At 38.6% G+C, this 18,820-nt stretch overlaps 1 protein-coding gene across 1 annotated transcript; it reads left to right on the top strand.

The window, feature by feature from the left end:
* Positions 1-3,429: 3,429 nt before the first annotated feature.
* Positions 3,430-17,408, top strand: SMAD4 (SMAD family member 4). The gene is made up of 11 exons (XM_009700742.1): positions 3,430-3,678; positions 4,605-4,779; positions 5,195-5,224; positions 7,002-7,217; positions 9,014-9,133; positions 9,265-9,375; positions 11,260-11,310; positions 13,248-13,431; positions 14,399-14,567; positions 15,845-15,983; positions 17,197-17,408. Exons 1-11 carry the CDS (start codon positions 3,430-3,432, stop codon positions 17,406-17,408), a joined length of 1,656 nt encoding a protein of 551 aa, XP_009699044.1.
* Positions 17,409-18,820: the final 1,412 nt, after the last annotated feature.

Here is an 18,820-nt window from a genome sequence, read left to right as displayed (position 1 = left end):
GGATGTATGGAAGAATTACGGTATTTGTTCAAGTCTGCCTCAGTCTTGAAGGCAGACTTTCAGTTAATGGTTACTTGGCAGTTCTCCGAGATAGTAGCGTGTTTGCTACAGATCATCAAAGGTGTTTTTAATTACCTGGCAGTCTTAACTCCTTTTGTCTTTCAGGTTTATCTCCTCTTCAGAGAATCTTATTCTTGTTCCAATACTTAGATTATCACAGAACACTAGTTGTCGTTGACTTGTTTTGTAACGTACCTGTTAATACTTGGTTATTGAAACGAATTACTTGCCGTAACATAATGGGGTGCTTCTCGATAATTTTGTAACTTGTTAACGTTTTACATTAGCTTGTCCCATTTATTTTTTATTTCTGTGTTCTGCTCACTTCACACTATAGCAAAAGGCAGAGAAATACCTTTTTGTTCCTTGGTAGGCGAAGCCGAGAGCTTCACTACAAGCGCCGTCTCCTGCTTTTCTCATGATCTCTGTCTCTTCTCTCTGTCCCTTTTTCCTCCCCAAAGCACTCTCTCACCCATTTTTGTTTCCATGAAATTCCCGAGTAGAGGCAAGTAAGAACATCTTGGCTCAACGTATTTGGCCCTACCTATTTCACTCGAGATCTGAGCTTGAGGTGTAGTGTGGGATCACCTGCTTGGGAGGCGTGCTAAGGAATGAATTTCAATTCCGTGCTCGCATCAAGTAAACGTTAAATCACACAAGCTTGCTGTTGTTTTGCAGAACATCTAGCACTCCGTGTCTGAGGACACGCTGGAACCTTATCTTCAAAGGCTATCTTCTAAAAATATAACGCATTAAGATTGCATTTTGCTTTTATTTGCACATATGAAAGTAATATAGTAAGAAGGTGTTAAGGCACCTCTTGAATGTGTGACTCAGTCAAAGATAGGCTTGTAGAGCTGTTTTGTGAGAAACTAAATTTGAGGAACATAAAAACTTGGCTTGTCTGCAAAATATAGTAATGCTTCTGATGTTTCAGAAGAAATACCTCACCGCGTTTATCAATATGTGCCGGATTGATAGCCATTGACCTCACCCCCTTTTTCTGGGGATCAAAGTTGCAAGATTAAATCCAGGATTTCTGTAGAGAGGACTTCTAAAGGGAGGCTCCCGAATTATCGTGCAGTTATGCAGCGACAGCGTGTAACGGTATTCAAAATCCTAAACAAGTGGCCCGGCTTTCAAAAGTGCTGAACAGTCAGAAGCTCCTATTGAGCACAGTGGCAGCTGAGGGGTGACTCAACATTTCTGAAGATCATTCCACGTAAATAAGGATTTATTTGCTTGATCTTAGTCTTCCGAAAGTCAGCAAGCAAAATTCTCATTCATGGTTTTAGGGGTGAAGATAGAAGCTGCGTGTTTAATTTTAAGCATCTCTATTTCAAGCTCTTTTGGCTAATAGCTTTATCAAGTCACTTATTTATGATTACTTATGCATATCTATCTGGGATGCTGTTTCATATTTGAGGAAAATGATGTTCTATTCTGTTTTAGCTGGCAAGCTTTTATGGATTTAGGCGAGCGCGAGTTGCCATGGAGAATGACTGGCAGGTTAAGCTTGACTTTTAAAAGAGGCTTATTGAGTTGAAACGCAAAAAAACCCTAGCATTGAGGGAGAAACTCTTAATAGCTAGGTAAAATGATCTTACTCAAACTTTTAGGTAGTTGTTTTCCTTTGGGAGAAATTAGGTCCAGAAGCATCCTTACAAAAGAAGAAAAGTATTGAAAATGGAAGGGGGGAAGGATTTGCGATGTGGTTTTTCCAAGTATACCGAAGCATGCTGTATTCAAGGTGAAATTAGAGAAGATATTAAACAGGGAAGACTTTGTTTCCTTATATAATTGTGCTGGGTTTGTCTTTCAATATTCCTTTTACAAGAAGGGAAGCCATGCATTCACACTGTAATTTATGTGATGCTTTACCTTTCTGATTTGACATCCCACTCTTATTTTTGTGCAACGCATTTGTTTCCAATAAATAGCTGCTACTACTGTACCTCTAATAACATGGAAAATTCCAGTGCAGTAACAGGTCTTTGACTGGATGTGTTCCTCAGATAACGTGAACAAACTTTTTTCCTTAACTATTGAAATCAAATATAGTTTATTTACATTGCAGAGAACAAGATGTTAGTTTCAGAAAGGCTCCTATTTTAAGCTTACTCAGAAAATGTAAGTGTAGTAAAATCACTTAGATGTATTTACTGCCGGTGTCTTAAGAAAGTCAGACCACGTAGTTGGTAGCGCGATGTTGGTGGATGACTACCTGAAGCCAGAGCTGCTTGAAGAACCAAAGCAGCTTTTTGACAACGTTAGACTCCTTTTCTATGAATGCACAAATCCCGTTGTTATAAAGCAAGATAAAGCGTAGTGATTAGCTCGCTCAGAATTAAGAAAATCAGACCAGCTCTTCTTCTAATTTGTGAATAAAAGGAAGCTTCAAAAGGATACGGTCTGCTGGTGTTGAGAAGAACGACTTCATGACCAGAAACCACTGCAGGTCCTTATCAAATGGAGTTTAAAGACCAAATGTGTTAGGAGGGACTTATTCCTTATCTCCTATTTAGCGTAATGGAGGCAGTTCTGTGAGACAATTTGGAAGTGCTTTTTTAGCGGCTTCGGTTGATTTATCTTGATCCAGAAGAAGCTGGATCCAAACAAGTAAAGACAAATGTGCCAGTTGGGATTTTCACGTATAAAGATACATAAATCCTAATGTGCGTTAAGCTAACGGCCAGGTACAACTTTTGCCTTTCTGATTAGCCAGGAGAAATCGAGTTAGTCTGAGGTCAGAACGTAGCTGAACTATTTGAACAGGAGTATTAAATAAAGGTGACGGATGATTCTGGTGTGCATTCATGCTTCTTCACTGTTCAAATTTTGTTCAAGTCAATGCCCCTTGATTCCCGCTCAGTATTTTCACTTGGTTTCATCCTACTAGTATGAAACGTAGGAAATGATTGTCACCGTTCTCCTTTTCCTGATTCAGAGCCTGTTCATCTAATAATCCCTGCCTTTCTATATGTACATACTATGTGTACATGTATATAAAGTATAGTCTTTATTTAAATATTGTTACTAGGGGAGAAAAAAAAGTCTTATATCTAAAACTGTGCAAGCAGTGTCTTAAGCATGTTTTAGCTATCATGGGACAAGCAATGCAGTTTTTTCATGTGCTTTTAATATCCTGCACTTAGCTTGAAAATAAAAGAAGCAAAAAGCCACAGACTTCCTTAGAAACATGATCTGCAATTTGTTAAAAACAATTCTAATGTAGATATTTTTTCCTCCTAGGTTTTACCAAGAGACAGTACATCTAACACTTAACTTGGATCATCTCTTGTTCATCAGCTTGAAAATCATAACAGCCCCCAAAACTGACATTTGATCTGAAAGAAAAAGCTGTGACAAATGGACAATATGTCTATTACTAACACGCCAACAAGTAATGATGCTTGTCTGAGCATTGTTCACAGCTTGATGTGCCATCGACAAGGTGGAGAGAGTGAAACTTTTGCAAAACGCGCAATTGAAAGTTTAGTTAAAAAGCTAAAGGAGAAAAAAGATGAATTGGATTCTTTGATTACAGCTATAACCACAAATGGAGCTCATCCTAGCAAGTGTGTTACAATACAGAGAACGCTGGATGGGAGGCTTCAGGTTAGTACAAGTGAAAATCAGATGTTTTCCTCCTAGTGAAGCTGGAGCAGAAGTGAGTGACACAGGATCCTAGAGCGTTGAGGAAGAGTAGCTCTTCTGTTGCATCCCCCCTCGTCCCTGTTTGTAGGCATGTTTTGTGGCTGGAGCTCTGGACTGCTGCAGTGGTTGATTATTTTTTTTTTTTAAAAGGAGCAGAAGGCGTTGGATCAGCCGTTCTAAACGAGCGTGTGTGTGGCAGTAAAAAGCAGGGTCACGTAACAAATTCGGCTGTTTATCCTGGTATTTTCACTACAAGCTTCTGTTAGCTCTGTGTTGGTCAGCAGTGTGAAGAAAGACCTATGATCCCTTGCTAAGGTACTCCAAGGAGTCTGCACTGAGGATTATGTTAGCCTTATATCGTCAGTACTCAGTACCTGTATAGCTTGGGTTGCGATTTCCTTGTTCCAGGACAGATGTCATGTTTGCTGGCTAGCTTTCTGTCTACCCTAGAAGCATTTTTGATTTTTTTTTTTTTCCAGTATAATGGATTGGCATTCTTCTACTTGTAAATTCCTTATAGCGTAGCTTAGTGCCTCGTTCCTCTTCTTCTGGGACAAAGCTCCTTCATCATCCATGGTGGGGAAGGTGACCATACATACTACATTAAGCACAAATTCTGCTTCTGCCATTTTGTATCCAGTATTTTTTCTTAAGAATCACAGTGTTGACTTAACCGTAGCAAAACCCTAATAGAAATTTATTTCTGTTGAGTACAGAGCTTGGGTAAACTGTACACCATCTTTTTTTTTTTTTTTTTTTTTTTCATATTTTGGTGATGGAGAGAGGTTGTGGTGGTGTTTGTCCTCTCCCAGCTTTGCTCCTCACTAAGTAAAGGGCGGGCACTGTCTTGCTACTTTCCCAATCAACTTTTGTGTCTAACTTTTTAGGTGGCTGGTCGCAAGGGATTCCCTCATGTGATTTACGCTCGTCTTTGGAGGTGGCCTGATCTTCATAAAAATGAACTCAAGCATGTTAAATATTGTCAGTATGCTTTTGACTTAAAATGTGACAGTGTCTGTGTAAATCCTTACCATTATGAGCGTGTAGTATCGCCTGGCATCGGTAAGTAGACTCTTGATTTTAAATGGAACAGTGGGAATAGAATGTAAAATGTTTTCTTTCTGAGTGTAGACAATACAGACCTAAATTAGAAACATTAACTTTTAATGATTTAATTCTAAATTACTGTTACATACTCTTGTCCATCTTCTTAATGGCATTACTTTTTTACCTTTATTCCAAACTTGAAAGAACAGTTTGTGGCTTTTGTTTAAGCCTTTCTGTTGGCTTTGCACACAGTTCTTACAGTTAATGTGTATCCTAGGAATAACTTGGCATTGGGACTTGTGTTGTGATGGAGGGGGTAGAGTCTGTAGTACTAATTTGTAAAGGCATATAAACTTAATGTTCAAACATCGTTGAAGATCTCTCTGTATGTAATCCTTCACGTTCTCTTTTCTTTTTCTTCTTTTTAAAGATCTCTCAGGACTGACACTACAGAGTTCTGGTAAGTAGTTCCGTTTACTGATGCGTTTCTGTGAGCGCAAACTGTGTTAAACTCTTCAATATGTACACAGTTTATTCGTGTGTATCTCCTTGGGAGAGAATGTAGAGAGCAGATGGAAATGCATTTATCTCTCCGGTTTTGGAAAACCAACGAAGTAGCGTATGAGAGGCGAATATTGATAAATTCTTTAAATTGAGGCTTCAGCTCAGCTTGTAGGTGTGTTCTGTTTTCATTGCCTGCAACTTATAAACCCCAACAAAAAAGGAAAACCAAAAACCTCACTGTTGAATGCTGCTAATTAAAAAAAAACAACCAAACACCCCAAAACACATGCACCTGTATGAAATATTGATTAATTTGGAAAACCAACGAAGTAGCGTATGAGAGGCGAATATTGATAAATTCTTTAAATTGAGGCTTCAGCTCAGCTTGTAGGTGTGTTCTGTTTTCATTGCCTGCAACTTATAAACCCCAACAAAAAAGGAAAACCAAAAACCTCACTGTTGAATGCTGCTAATTAATAAAAACCAACCAACCAAACACCCCAGAACATGTGCACCTGTATGATATACTGATTAATTGAATTGGGAATAATAGATACTTATGATTTAATAAGTAGTTTAACAAGAAGATAATAGAAGTTCTGTAATTGATATGCAGTTGTCTGAAGCAGTCTTAATATTCTTGCTGTCCCTGAAACCTGGGAGAAATAGTATGTTAAATGTCCATTGAACATTATTCAGAAATCTGAGATTGTGCAGCTGGTAACTGCTTTATTTCAGAACTGAATTTGTTTTCCTTCCAGAAGAAATTAATAGAGAAGAAAATTTGGGTAATCCAGTGTTTTTAGCACATTATTAGAAGCATTCAAGCAAAAATGACTTAAAGAAACCCAAATGACCGAACAAACTGTTAACTTCACAAGCTTTACCTTGTGTGCTCATCTCTACTAGTTTGCATTTTTACCTGGGTCTTCTGAAAAATAATCCTTTTGTACAGAATCGAAGCTTGCTAGCCAGCAAGAAACAGAAAATTACTGTCAGATTTTAATACATTTAAGGCCGCTTTAAAAATAAACGGGGGAGCTAACATAGTGTAAGTTTTACTTGAATATGCTCAATAGCATATATAGAAATAAATTCTTGTAGTGGCGATGGTAGTAATTTCCTTACGCTGTATGTGGAATATTCCGAGTTAGTAGCTACGTCATTAAATATATAGAGTAGTGTTATATTGTCTTTGAATGTGAGTTTGATGTTTCTAGTCAATTTGGATGGCAGTTGCTTAAAATTACTTAAGGGATGCGTGAAGTTTTTTAATGTGCTGTCTTTGGGAATTACATTTTTCATAGGAGCTTTACGTATGTTCTTACTTGTATACTAGGAATTGGTTTGTTAGCTACTGCATTAACATATATTTAGATGCCTGACAAAAAGCATGTTTTTCCCTTTTATTAACCACGTCCAGTCACACAGTGATGGACCAGAAAACAAAATGCTATTGGAGTCTGCTACTGTGGGACTAAACTGCTTGTTTGATGGCAGTAAGCGAAATAAACAGTTTGCTTTTCCATCCAGCTATGCTTCAAAATTTCCTGCTGCTGACTTGAAGTGTTTATTTGTAGTTTAGAGGAGTGCTTTAGCGATGTTTATATAGGTCAAATCCTCCCCCCTTTATTTTTAATAGCATTGTTATTGCTTGAAAGTAGCAGTGCAATTTGTAGTTAAATCCTGAAAATAGATTTGCTTTGGGTGTTTAACCGTTTGCTTCTTTGCAGCTCCATCAAGCATGTTGGTGAAAGACGAATACGTTCATGACTACGAGGGGCAGCCGTCGTTGTCTTCAGCCGAAGGCCATTCAGTCCAAACCATTCAGCACCCACCAAGTAACAGGGCATCTACAGAGCCTTATAGCACCCCAGCCATGTTAGCTCCTACTGAGGCTAGCACTACCAGCACCACTAATTTTCCCAACATTCCTGTGGCTTCAACAAGTAAGATCATCGAGATTATATGAAATACTAAACCGTGAAAATGTGAAAACTCAAAGATAACCACTGGGTTTTGCCGGAGTAGATCTTGCATTGGAACTGTGCTGCTGCCACGCCGCACTGAGAAGTGCGTGGCAATACGATCTAGGCAGTCTTGTAAGTGTTAACGTAAGGTTTTAACTTGGAGCGCAATTTGAGTAGCTTTTCCTGGTGACCCAGGCTTTTTTTCAATGAGACTGACGCTACACGAGTGTTAAAAGACTGTTTTGGATATGTCAAAGGTTCAGGGATACAATGTTAAAACAACTGACCACTGACCATCATGGCTGTTATTGGAGTGATTGCTGTAGGAATGGAAGAATTTTATTATTTTATTACAACAGCGAGCAGGACAACAAATGGATATACTGTGAGGTGGCAGTATTGAGAGATTTTCAGACAATTCTTTAGTGTTCCACAGCTGACAAAATGAGTCTTCCAGTTTTAACTTGATTCTTTTTATCATGGCCCCCTCTACTACCAAAGGGATAGCCCTAATTAATGTTTTCATGAGTCCGTTGGAGTGCTGCGTTCAGGTTTTTCATACTTTTCTGTGTGTATTTGGTACAACTGGAAGAGTCTGACTTACCAGCATCAAACCTCACACTTCACTCCAGCAGGACAGTAAAGCAGCTACGTACGCACTGTCCGGCAACCCTGACGTAGGGAAACCATGACGTTTGGAGGGATTTCGTGTACTCTTTGTCACTTTAGTAAAGATGTGTGAATATAATGGATTTCATATTATCAAATTTGAATTATGGTGGCATGATGCTTTGATAATGTTCTTTAATTTTAGCTGACAACTGTTTTGCTAAAAGTAACGATGATTTTGCCAGGCTGAGGTACAATGTGTGTATTTGTCTCCAGCAGAGAAAAAAGGGTAGGCAGTTTAATTGTATTGCCTTTGCACAACAGTTTATAGTCAATAACTTTTTCTCATCAGTGCTATAATTGTTGGAGCCAAGTGGACAGGGAAAAAAAAGCTCGTTTTTAGATTTTAGTTCCAAGTTTTCAATGTGTGGCGAGCAGAATTTAACACCAGTTTGAGAGTGCAAGTGTACTTGTGAAACTGCTGATCAGTTTAGTGTTAATAGCTGAGCTGAAGCCTTTTAAAATCAAAATCTGTTAAGCTGTTCTGAAATATCTGTAGTTTTACTTTAAAGCTTAGGCAATTCTTGAAATATTTATTTGGGAGAAAAAAAAACTCCAGCAACTTTCTCAGGAAGGAGTCCAGTGATGTATGCAGCTCTATTCAAGCACTATTTTTAAAAATAAGATACTGTTCAGTATGTTTTGGAGGAACGTAAATTTAAGCGAGTGTCCTCCTTAGGAACAGTAGTTGTAACATGCTGAAAATGAGCAACTTACTGGACCTACTGTTGGCCTCTTTGGATTCATACCAAATCTGCTCCAGCTGTGTTATTCAATAAAACCTGTGACATCTCTTCTTCTTTCCTTTCAAACGGAAAAATGAGATGTGAACAAACCAAAGATGCGGTTGATAAAGACAGTTCTCTGCATACTTCTACTCCTAAAATATTAAGGGTGTCAGAGTCAAAATTAGCTGTTGCAGAGCATCTTGCTTCACGTTTCCCAAGACACTCTGGTGGGTGGAAAAAAAAATACCGAAGCCAAACTTGCAGGAACTGTGTATTGCAGTGCCCTTAGTTGGGTGTATTTTCCTACCCAGTAGTGCTGAGCTCTTCTTCATTAAAATTTTGGAACGTTCATGAATAGGTAGTGTGTTCTTTTACCAGGTCAACCTACCAGTATATTGACAGGTAGCCATAGTGATGGACTCTTACAGATTGCTTCAGGGCCTCAGCCAGGAACTCAGCAGAATGGGTTTACAGCTCAGCCAGCTACTTACCATCACAGTGAGTATATACATACGTGCACTCTTCTTAGTTTTCTAAAACCAGTTTCCAAATGTTCAGGAGAAATAGAGGATTAGAAGTGAGATGTGGAAAATCTCCCTTAAAAACCAACCGCTCCTTTCTTTTTCTAGATAGTACTACAACTTGGACTGGAAGTCGGACGGCAGCCTATACACCTACCATACCTCACCACCAGAATGGCCATCTTCAGCATCATCCACCTATGCATCCTGGACATTACTGTAAGTAGTGCAGGTTTTCAAATCGCTTTGGTTTCAAGTATTTTTTTTTTTTTTTTTGAACGGTGGGGGCTCATTTGTGATTATTCTTTACCCTCAAATTATTTATTTTTCATTATAGAACTACCAGTACTATATTTAGTATATTCTGACAGTTAAATGCAACAGCTTGATGGACTTTTGTCCGTTAAAGCAGCAGAGATTAGAAATTCAGATAGCTATAGTGGTCCCATCTATATTATAGATGTCTTACTATACCTAGCAAAACTAGCGTTTCCTTTCTAAACCTGTGTTTTTAAAGCTTTGCAATTTTGTAGTAAATATTTCCTTTGTGGAAAAGGAAGTTGATTCAGAATGTGTTGTTTGGGTATTTTTCTTTCAAAATTTGGAAGTTCCTGGCTGTTTTTATTTTATAGAAATTTTGAAGTAATGTCTTAATGATGTAAAAAATCTACATTAAGCTTTGGAAGACGTCTGTCCGTGTACACTAGCCGGTTTAAAAGAACTTTGTGAAAACTTGTGCAGTAAAACACTTGTCAATAAAGTGGTCTTACCATAGCCTGATTTGGCACACAAACTTGAAAGTCTTTTTCATCTATGAAATAGGACCGACAGCCTCTTGTTTTAAGATACAGGAGATGGGAAGGAAAAAAAAAAAAGGGATCGAACTTCTAGTGTAACTGTCTAGCACAGTATATGCATTATAAGAGTATAGTGCAAAAAAATCCCCCCCCCAATTAGTTTTTTCTAAGTTTTGTGGAAAAAGCTGGAACAGTTCTTTATTTCCTAATACAGTACTTAACTAGACCACCTCTGTGCAGCAGTTGTTGTTAGTGGAAGGGAGAATATACTATGAATTAATGTTAGAATGACTTTTCAACTTGTCTCTATCAAGGAAATCGTGGTTTAGATACGGTTATTAAGTTGCATTATTTTGTTCTGTTAGGATCCAACTTCATTTATCATCTTATTTGTCAGAAATATCAGGATGTAAAAACTTTAGTGGTGCTGTAGATAACTCTATAAATGTTTCTCAGTGCATGTATCTTTCCATAATTAATATTTGTAACTGGCTGGTGATACCACATAGAGCTTTTCTTGGCTGCTGCCATTTCTCACTTCAGAAAGTTGCGTGTTTTGACACCTAGCAACGTTGTGCCTGTTTTGACATCTTGTTGCAAAATCTGCTGTTACTTATAATACTATGTTTAAGTCTTTCTTCTTTCTTCTGTGCTGCCTGTAAGGGACCTAGTTAGTTTATTAAAGCGGAGAGAATAAACTGGCCAATATCAACACTGCATTCACTGTTTCTTTTTTTTTTTTCTTTTTCCTTGAGAAAATTAGTTCTCTAGGGTTGTTTTTTCTGTCTTCAGGAAATGTTTCTTATGGTCAAGTCCACAGCATGCTGAGCAACTTGTTCTGTGATTAATGAAACTAATGAAGGGTGGTTTCTGACAGATTTATATCACATGCCTCTATACAGTGATTCTCTCCTTGCCCATCTTGGGGGCAGAAGTGAAGCCTAAGTCCTATTTCTGTTACATCTCTAAGCTACATCTGGTTTCTGCTCTCTCCTGTAGCTGGCTCTGGTTTAAGCAGCATGCAGCCTTTCCTCCTGGGATACTAGTGGATACTAATGGATACTAACTGGATACTAACTCGTTGCTCGACTCAACGTCTGAATTTTTAGGAAAGCTCTAAGAGTGTAATTCTTCTGTGGGCATTTTCCTCCCCTGTCAGATTTGGCCAATTGATTCCGAAATTACTGGGATTTATAACATCTGGCATCCTCACAAGTCTTTTCTCATAGGAAAACAAGTTAAGAAAAAAAAAAAAAAAATCCTTGTTTTTCCTCATGTACAACAAATTTTATGTTTTCTTTTAAAGGGCCAGTTCACAATGAACTTGCATTCCAGCCTCCTATATCAAATCATCCTGGTGAGTAAAATCTAACATATAATGCCAAGTACTGTGGAAGCTAATAACTTTCCGGTTTGAGTCTGATGATTTTTTTTTTTTTTTTTTTTGCATCGAGTACTCTGAAATTAGTGAGATATGTATTCAAAAGGGGAGGAAAGAAGGAGAGGAACCATGTTGCGATCTATCGTCTTTTGAATTTGGACCTCTTCTGAAATAGTGACATACTCTGTGAACTGAATTTAATTTTAATTTAGATGCCCAAGTGAAAAATTGTACTCCTCAAACTCACACTGAGCTGGTGCCTACCCTGGAGGTGTCTGGTCTCTGAACGTCCTCAGTCCTAAACTTTACAGGGTGCCTGAAGTTGTACTTTTTGCCTGCTTAGAAACATCATGGAGTTTAGATTGTGCCAAAGCCCTCTTGGATCCATGATCTAGAAGTCCATCATAACAACCAGATACTTTGAAAGATAGGTATTGCCCTTCTTAGCGTTTTGAAGTTCCTCTTTGGACCTTGGCATACAAGCTTGCTCTTTCCAAGAATCTTAATGGTAGCAGTTCGTGGAACCAGAGGTTTTGTCTTTGTAATTCAAAATGCCTAGCTCCATTCCAGGTGCACGGTGGTATTCTGTTTTTAACAACAGCAAAGCTGTTGCCTGCACCGGGAGAGGTGCATGGTTGAAAAACCTAAAAGTTTAACTTGTTTATTCATTGACCAGTGACTAAATCAGTACCAGAAATAAAACTGTTGATAATTGCTGGCTGAACTTAACTGTAGCGAAATTGTAGTTCATATTCTTTCATATGTCTCTCTCACCCTATTGATTCACCTATTGATTTTACCCTATTCAGTCCTCAGAGACATGAGTATTTATTTGAAGATGAAAAAACATAAAGGGATTCAAGCACCTTGGTTTATTCTTTTCTAACAGAACAACAGTTTCGTAAGATAAGTAGGTGGGCTGTTGGGTGCTGCAGTTTGTAATGAACGAGCACCACTTGGAGAGCTCTTTCTCCTGTTGGCTTATCAGGCTGTTGTGTTTAGGTCCTATCATGTTAGCTCTTCGGCTTCCCCTGTTTTGAGTACACTGGAGTGCTGATTCCCTTCACCCTCCCCAACAAACTGCTTCTGTGCCAGCCGTGTTACCCTTTTGTATAGTCAGCAAAGGTGCTGAGTCCCTGAAACCCCCAGTGACTTAGGCTTATGGCAACTTTAGGTGTTAATGTGTCTGAAGAGAGAAACTTAAAACACTTAAAAGCACACGCAGCAACCTGCAGAAGGCTTGACAAACCAGTCGCTCCCAGATAGCACACAAGCAGCAGATACACATACTCAAAATCATTTTGTTAGGTTTCTTCGCTTACTTGTTTGGGTTTCAGTAGCATCCTTTAGGGAGTCAGGGTTTCCTTTCCTCCCACGATAGCTTTTTTCAAGTACCATCTTTCCTTTGTAGCTAGTTTTTCTTTTTAAAGTAGTATAAGTTAAAAGGCATCTCTTTGCAATTAAAACATGCCATTTTGTTCTGCTCCCTTGCTTCATACTTCCTTATTTTATCCCATGTCTGACTTTCTTGTGGGCAGGCAAGATCAGTGTGTGATCTTTGATGTTTTTTACCCCATTGCCAGGACAAAATCAAGCTATGGTCATAAGGTGTAGGAACGCAGATGAGTTACAAAATCTAACTGGAATTACAAACGGTGCAAAGACTTGTAGGATCTTAACTGCAAAAACCCCTAGCATTGATGTGTGCTCAAATAAAAATGACAAGCCCGCGTTTGGCGTAGTATGTAGTGTTTCTTGGTGCTCGCAAATATGTCTATCTGACCTTGCGTGAGGGAATGTGCACTCCTACTCTGAATGACAAATGCAGTTGCAGAAGGCTTAATTGATTGTCTGGAATGGGTTTATAGTTTGGTTTTGTGCCTTTCAGTCAGTTAATTGTATATATTCTTTAGCTCCAGAATATTGGTGTTCGATCGCATATTTTGAAATGGACGTGCAAGTTGGGGAAACATTTAAGGTCCCTTCAAGCTGTCCAATTGTTACGGTTGATGGATACGTGGATCCTTCCGGAGGAGACCGATTTTGCCTGGGCCAGCTTTCCAACGTGCATAGAACAGAAGCCATTGAGAGAGCAAGGTATTCTGCAGATCCCAAAAGCTCCAGCTGTCTGTGAATATTTGAGAATATTTTGTTTTGCCTTCAGTGTGTGCCTCCCTTTTGAAATTACAAGTATGGTATGGTTTGTTTTTTAAACTGAATTAACTATAGCAGAGTGTATCTTTCTAGGCCACTACTGTAATGCATTCAAAATGTGAACTGTGTGACAACAGACCTTCAGTGCTTTGCGGTAGCGCATTGCTTTTCACTGCTTTCAGAGGCTGTGCCTTCAAGGATAAAATTAGCAACTCGTGCCATTCTGTATGCATGCTGAATATTAGCTCTCCACACCGCAGAGTGATGCGAGAATAACTGCAATATATAGATTTGTCAAAGGAGCAAAGGAAGGTTGATAGGGAGCTAGTTGGATTTTCATTCATTCTCACCGTGCATGTGCTAGGCTTTGATGCGGAAGCGTAGAGAGCCGAAGCAATTTTGCAACTTTTTTTTCTCCTTGCTGAAACGAAAAGGAAGAAGATGTCTTCAGAAATGATGCATTGTCACAATCAAAATGCTAGATTGCTGTAATGTGATCCAAACAAACATACAGTGCTGTGTTAAAATGTGGCTTTGTATATGTACTTGAGTGACTTGCTCTGCTAGAACACTTGGGGGATTTTACACTTCTGAACAGAGCAAAATGTGTTTGGTATCCCAGCTCGGTGTTGTCAAAGAGTGCGGTAGTTGCTACTCGAATATCATTGCTTCTGCATTCTGTGGTTTCCCGTAGATCTTTACAAGTTATTACAGATGTCTTTTTACTTTACAGATTTTGTGTAACTATATACTAACTTATACGTAAGATAAGGATTTGAAATCGTAGTTATTGTCTGAGTGGAGTGTAAATTAAGGTATCACGGGCAGCTGTAGAGCTGGAGAATTGTTTATGGTTTATTTAGTAAAGGTCTGATTTATAGTATGCCTTGAAACTGTTTCTCTCTTTAAGGTTGCACATAGGTAAAGGGGTGCAGCTGGAGTGCAAAGGAGAAGGTGACGTGTGGGTTAGGTGCCTCAGTGACCATGCCGTCTTCGTTCAGAGTTACTACCTGGACAGAGAAGCGGGGCGTGCACCAGGGGATGCTGTTCACAAGATTTACCCAAGTGCATATATAAAGGTTGGTTTTGATGTTCCTAGATGAAAATGGTGGGGGAAATGCCATATATTTGGTTCTTGTAAATTTTAGGGGAGCTATGAGACCCTGAAATAACATAATAGCAATAATAAAAATAACTGCTTTGGATTCTCATTTTAAAAAACCTAAAAATTTCCATTTGATAAGTCACTTAAGATGACTTTCTAAAATGACTGTCAGCGGAAAGTATCACCTAGATACTACAAAAGTAACTAATTTTGTATTTTGTCACAAACAATCTTGATAGCAGTTTTTTGTATTTTCAACCTTAGAGTTTTAAATTAACTGCTATTAAAATTTTTAGCATAGGTTATCTGTTTTGTTACTCTGTCTCTGAAACAAGAAAAGTTAGGAAAGTATGTGTAAATGCTGTAGAAATGTAAAGCGTGTGTTGAAGCGTTACAAACATGAAGTGATCCAGAGGTCACAGAAAGTTGCTTGGAAACAAATTATTTTCAGGTGATCCTTACTTGGACATGCCTCTGCCAGACCTGAAAATTTATTTAGGACAAGTCACACTTGTAAAAAAGTCATTCTTGAATTAGAAATAAACTGCTTGAGATTTGCAGTGATATTTTTTTTTTTTTAGATCAGTTTTGCACACGAGTTTTGTAATGAAGGTGAAAGAAACCCCACCGGCCTTTATGTACGAGTTTTCTAGTATGAGAACAGAGTTCCTGTAGGTATTTGTGCCAAGCCTGATCACGAAGATATAAAATGCCACCAAACTGAAACCTAGCTGCTGAAACATCAGGCCTATCAATTATTGGTATTTCTTTTAAATAGACTTACAGCAGCAAAGCCTGACACAAAGTTAAGCAGGACTTGTAGGCTTCCATGTTTATTTCTATACCTGTTTTCTGAAAATCTTGGGATTTAACTAAAAAGTTGGGATTTTATCAGCCTGTAGCATCCTTCAGACTTTGATCCTGCAGTTGGTTCTCCACAGGGTAGGACTGCTCAGCTCAGCCAGGTTTTAAAAGTTCAGGTTCTGGTACTGCCACTGGTGGTAAGGTCACATGAGAGGAGTCTCTAAGAATCAGCTTTAATGGATTATTTCTGTTGGAAATTAAACTAGTCAGGGAAGGCTTGCTCTTACCCCAGTGTGTGGCGAGATTGTAGAAGTTGCGTTGGGAGAGCAGAGAGGTCCAGATTACTGGGGATGGGAGTTGAGGAATTCTTTCCTTCATTGATTTCACAAAGCCTACATAGTTTGAGATGTGTGTGTGTATATATATATATATATATTTTTTTTAAAGGTGTTTGATTTACGCCAATGTCATCGTCAGATGCAACAGCAGGCTGCCACTGCCCAAGCTGCTGCTGCTGCTCAAGCTGCAGCAGTAGCTGGAAACATCCCTGGACCAGGATCAGTAGGTGGAATAGCCCCAGCCATTAGTAAGTACCTTAACTGCTTGGTCTTCTTTTTTTCCTTACCTGAAAACAAAGAGCAGAGCTCTCCCTCGTAACAGCACCCACCCAGCCACCCACTGCCCCTGCGACAGTACCAGTGAACTTGGAACGAGGGAGCAGGATTGGGGCTGGGGTGACGTTGTGGTAAGTCTGTGTTCGTTCGCTTTGTACCTGCTCTGCACCCCAGTTTTCATTCTGTAGTCTCCAGGGAATGTTGGCTATGGAAGTGCCTACTTACTGGGCTGCAAGAAGTGTTGCAGTACAACAGGAAACATGTTATTTACAAGGTCAGGTAGCTAACTCTGTTACTTTAAACAGAGATACTTTCAGCTGCTTAAACCCGAGCTTGAGAAAGGATCTTTGAGATCTAAACTCATAAAAAAGTTACTCAAAACAATGGGGATTACTGAGCGACAAAGTCCTTGACTAGGTTTAGGGAAATTCAATATTACAGATTCTTGAGAAGAGGAAGAGGAGATTGTGAGGGTGTTTTTCTTGTTCTTTTTTTTTTTTTTTGAGCTATTCTGGGCTAGAGTTTTCTTAGTTACTAAATTCTAGATCCTTGAAATTGTTCCTAAGTACTTCGGAAAGTGTAAATACTTGGATGTCTCAGGCTGCTTTATGTGCCATAGTGTTTTCTGGATTCCTTGTATTGCCACGTGGCTCTTTCCAGCTGTCCTACAAATTGCTGAAGGCATTTTGGGGCACGTATTTAACTTTTTGACTTAACCATGCTTGCAATTTGAAGTTTGCCAGCTGTATTCGTCTTTTTATTTTATTCGATGTAAGTAGTATAATTGGTTAATCCAGCTTCCTACAGGTGGTCAGTCTGAGTTCTCGTGCTGAAAACGCAGCATTTGGCAAACCTCAAGACTAAGGATTTTTTGACTACTTCCTAGATAAGGTTTACATGCATTGTATCACAGAAGACACTGGGTTTCATCAAGTCTGCTTTGTTATATGGAGTTTTATAGTTCAGCACCCTTTTAAGATTGCAGAATGACGTAAAAAAACTTTAATTGGAAGAAATACAAAATAATTGCTGCGTTCATTGTAGCAGACATGTAGAAATGTGGATTGGCCTTGGCTGTGGTGAGAGGGAACTGTACATGAAGAAAGAGCCGAGCAACCAGGAATGGCTGAAGGGATGATAAAGAGCCACGTCTGTGAACACTTACTTGAAACCTCTCCTGTTTAGGTTTGTCAGCTGCTGCTGGAATTGGTGTAGATGACCTTCGCCGCTTATGCATACTCAGGATGAGTTTTGTAAAAGGTTGGGGACCTGATTACCCAAGACAGAGCATCAAAGAGACACCGTGCTGGATTGAAATTCACTTGCACCGTGCCCTTCAGCTTCTAGATGAAGTACTTCATACCATGCCTATTGCAGACCCACAACCTTTAGACTGAGATCCCTCTGCTGCACTGCTGTGGGCGTTATATTGTGAGGATGGTGGATTGTAAAATACAATTCTGTTTATAACCTGAAGATATATTTTACTTTTGTTCTGCTTAATCTTCTAAAACCAGGTTTTAAAAATGTGTTTGCCGCCTTGCTCTTAGCAGAAAGAAACTGAACATGCAGAATTTGGATTTTCAGTTATTTTCGGAACTTAATTGTCATAATACATGGCTCAGGGCTTAAAGTGAAAGGTAAACGCCTTATAGAGACTTTACAGTATTGGGTTTCTTCCCTTTGAAACTTTCCTTCTCTATTAGGGCATCTTGGTGATAAGCCTCACGGGAGCCTTTTGTATGCAGAATATATATTATATATATATTTATATCGGAAAATTCCTTCTAATAGTTACAAACATTTACCTTATAGCAACTTTAAAATTCCAACAGATCTGTGATGTTCTTTTTAGGGAACAATAGTTAACAGAAGATTTCTTTATTTTGTTGGCTATCTTACTATGATTTTTCCAGATTAAAACGTAGAAGCTGCCAAAATGTGAGGGATGAGACGTACGTTGTTGGCATTGATGATGAAAAATAGCGAGGAAAAGAAATGTGGCTTTTCCTTCACTAGTTTTTAAAACAGAAATCTTAGATTTTTATTTATATAGACACGTGAGTTTTAAAACACTAAAGGAAATGGATACTTTCAGTGCTGGCACTCAATTTAAACAGAACATGAAATACCCAGTCTCCAAAGTTGCCACCGAAATTGCGTAATGAGTACCTAATGGCAGGAACATATTTTCATAACTACTACTGACTTCAGTGATTTTACTCCAGTAAAACTTGGCAGGTATTTTAAAAAGTTGCATGACTCTTTTTACTTGCATATACCATTAACTCATGTATAATATGACATCAATATTTAGGATCCAGTTTTTGTATCTGTTCACCATTTCCACTCAGGGCAAGATGGCAAACTTGTTTTTATACCTCTTGGTTATTTTAAGCCCTATGCCATCAATGACCGTATCAATTGGCAATGACTTTGTATAGAGAATTTATAGTAGAAAAAATGCAAATGTATTGACTGTATGACAGATACAATATGTATGCTTTCTCTCTAGTTAATAGTATAAATAAAATTATGAAAACCCTGATTTTTTTTTTTTTTAAATAAACTTAGTTTGCTTCTATTATGTAATTCTGCACCTTGAAACCGTTGATCTTGAGTGATGGATTACTTTCCTTTGTGAGACCAGCAGCAGCCAACAGTGGTAGGAAGTTTTGTTGGTTTAAACTTGCTGGGAAGCAAGTCCAATTTTTTTCTTATTTTCACTGCTTCTCAATAAAAGTGCGTCTCTTTTCGGCTATTTGATGGGGTGTGAAGAGGGAGCAGGAATTCCTTATTTTTCAGCGTG

The sequence above is a fragment of the Cariama cristata genome, unplaced genomic scaffold (genome assembly GCF_000690535.1).
Source record: "Cariama cristata isolate BGI_N322 unplaced genomic scaffold, ASM69053v1 scaffold11195, whole genome shotgun sequence".
NCBI classification, from domain to species: domain Eukaryota; kingdom Metazoa; phylum Chordata; class Aves; order Cariamiformes; family Cariamidae; genus Cariama; species Cariama cristata.
The sequence above is the reverse complement of the archived record's forward strand: the minus strand, read 5'-3'. Positions and strand labels throughout refer to the sequence as shown.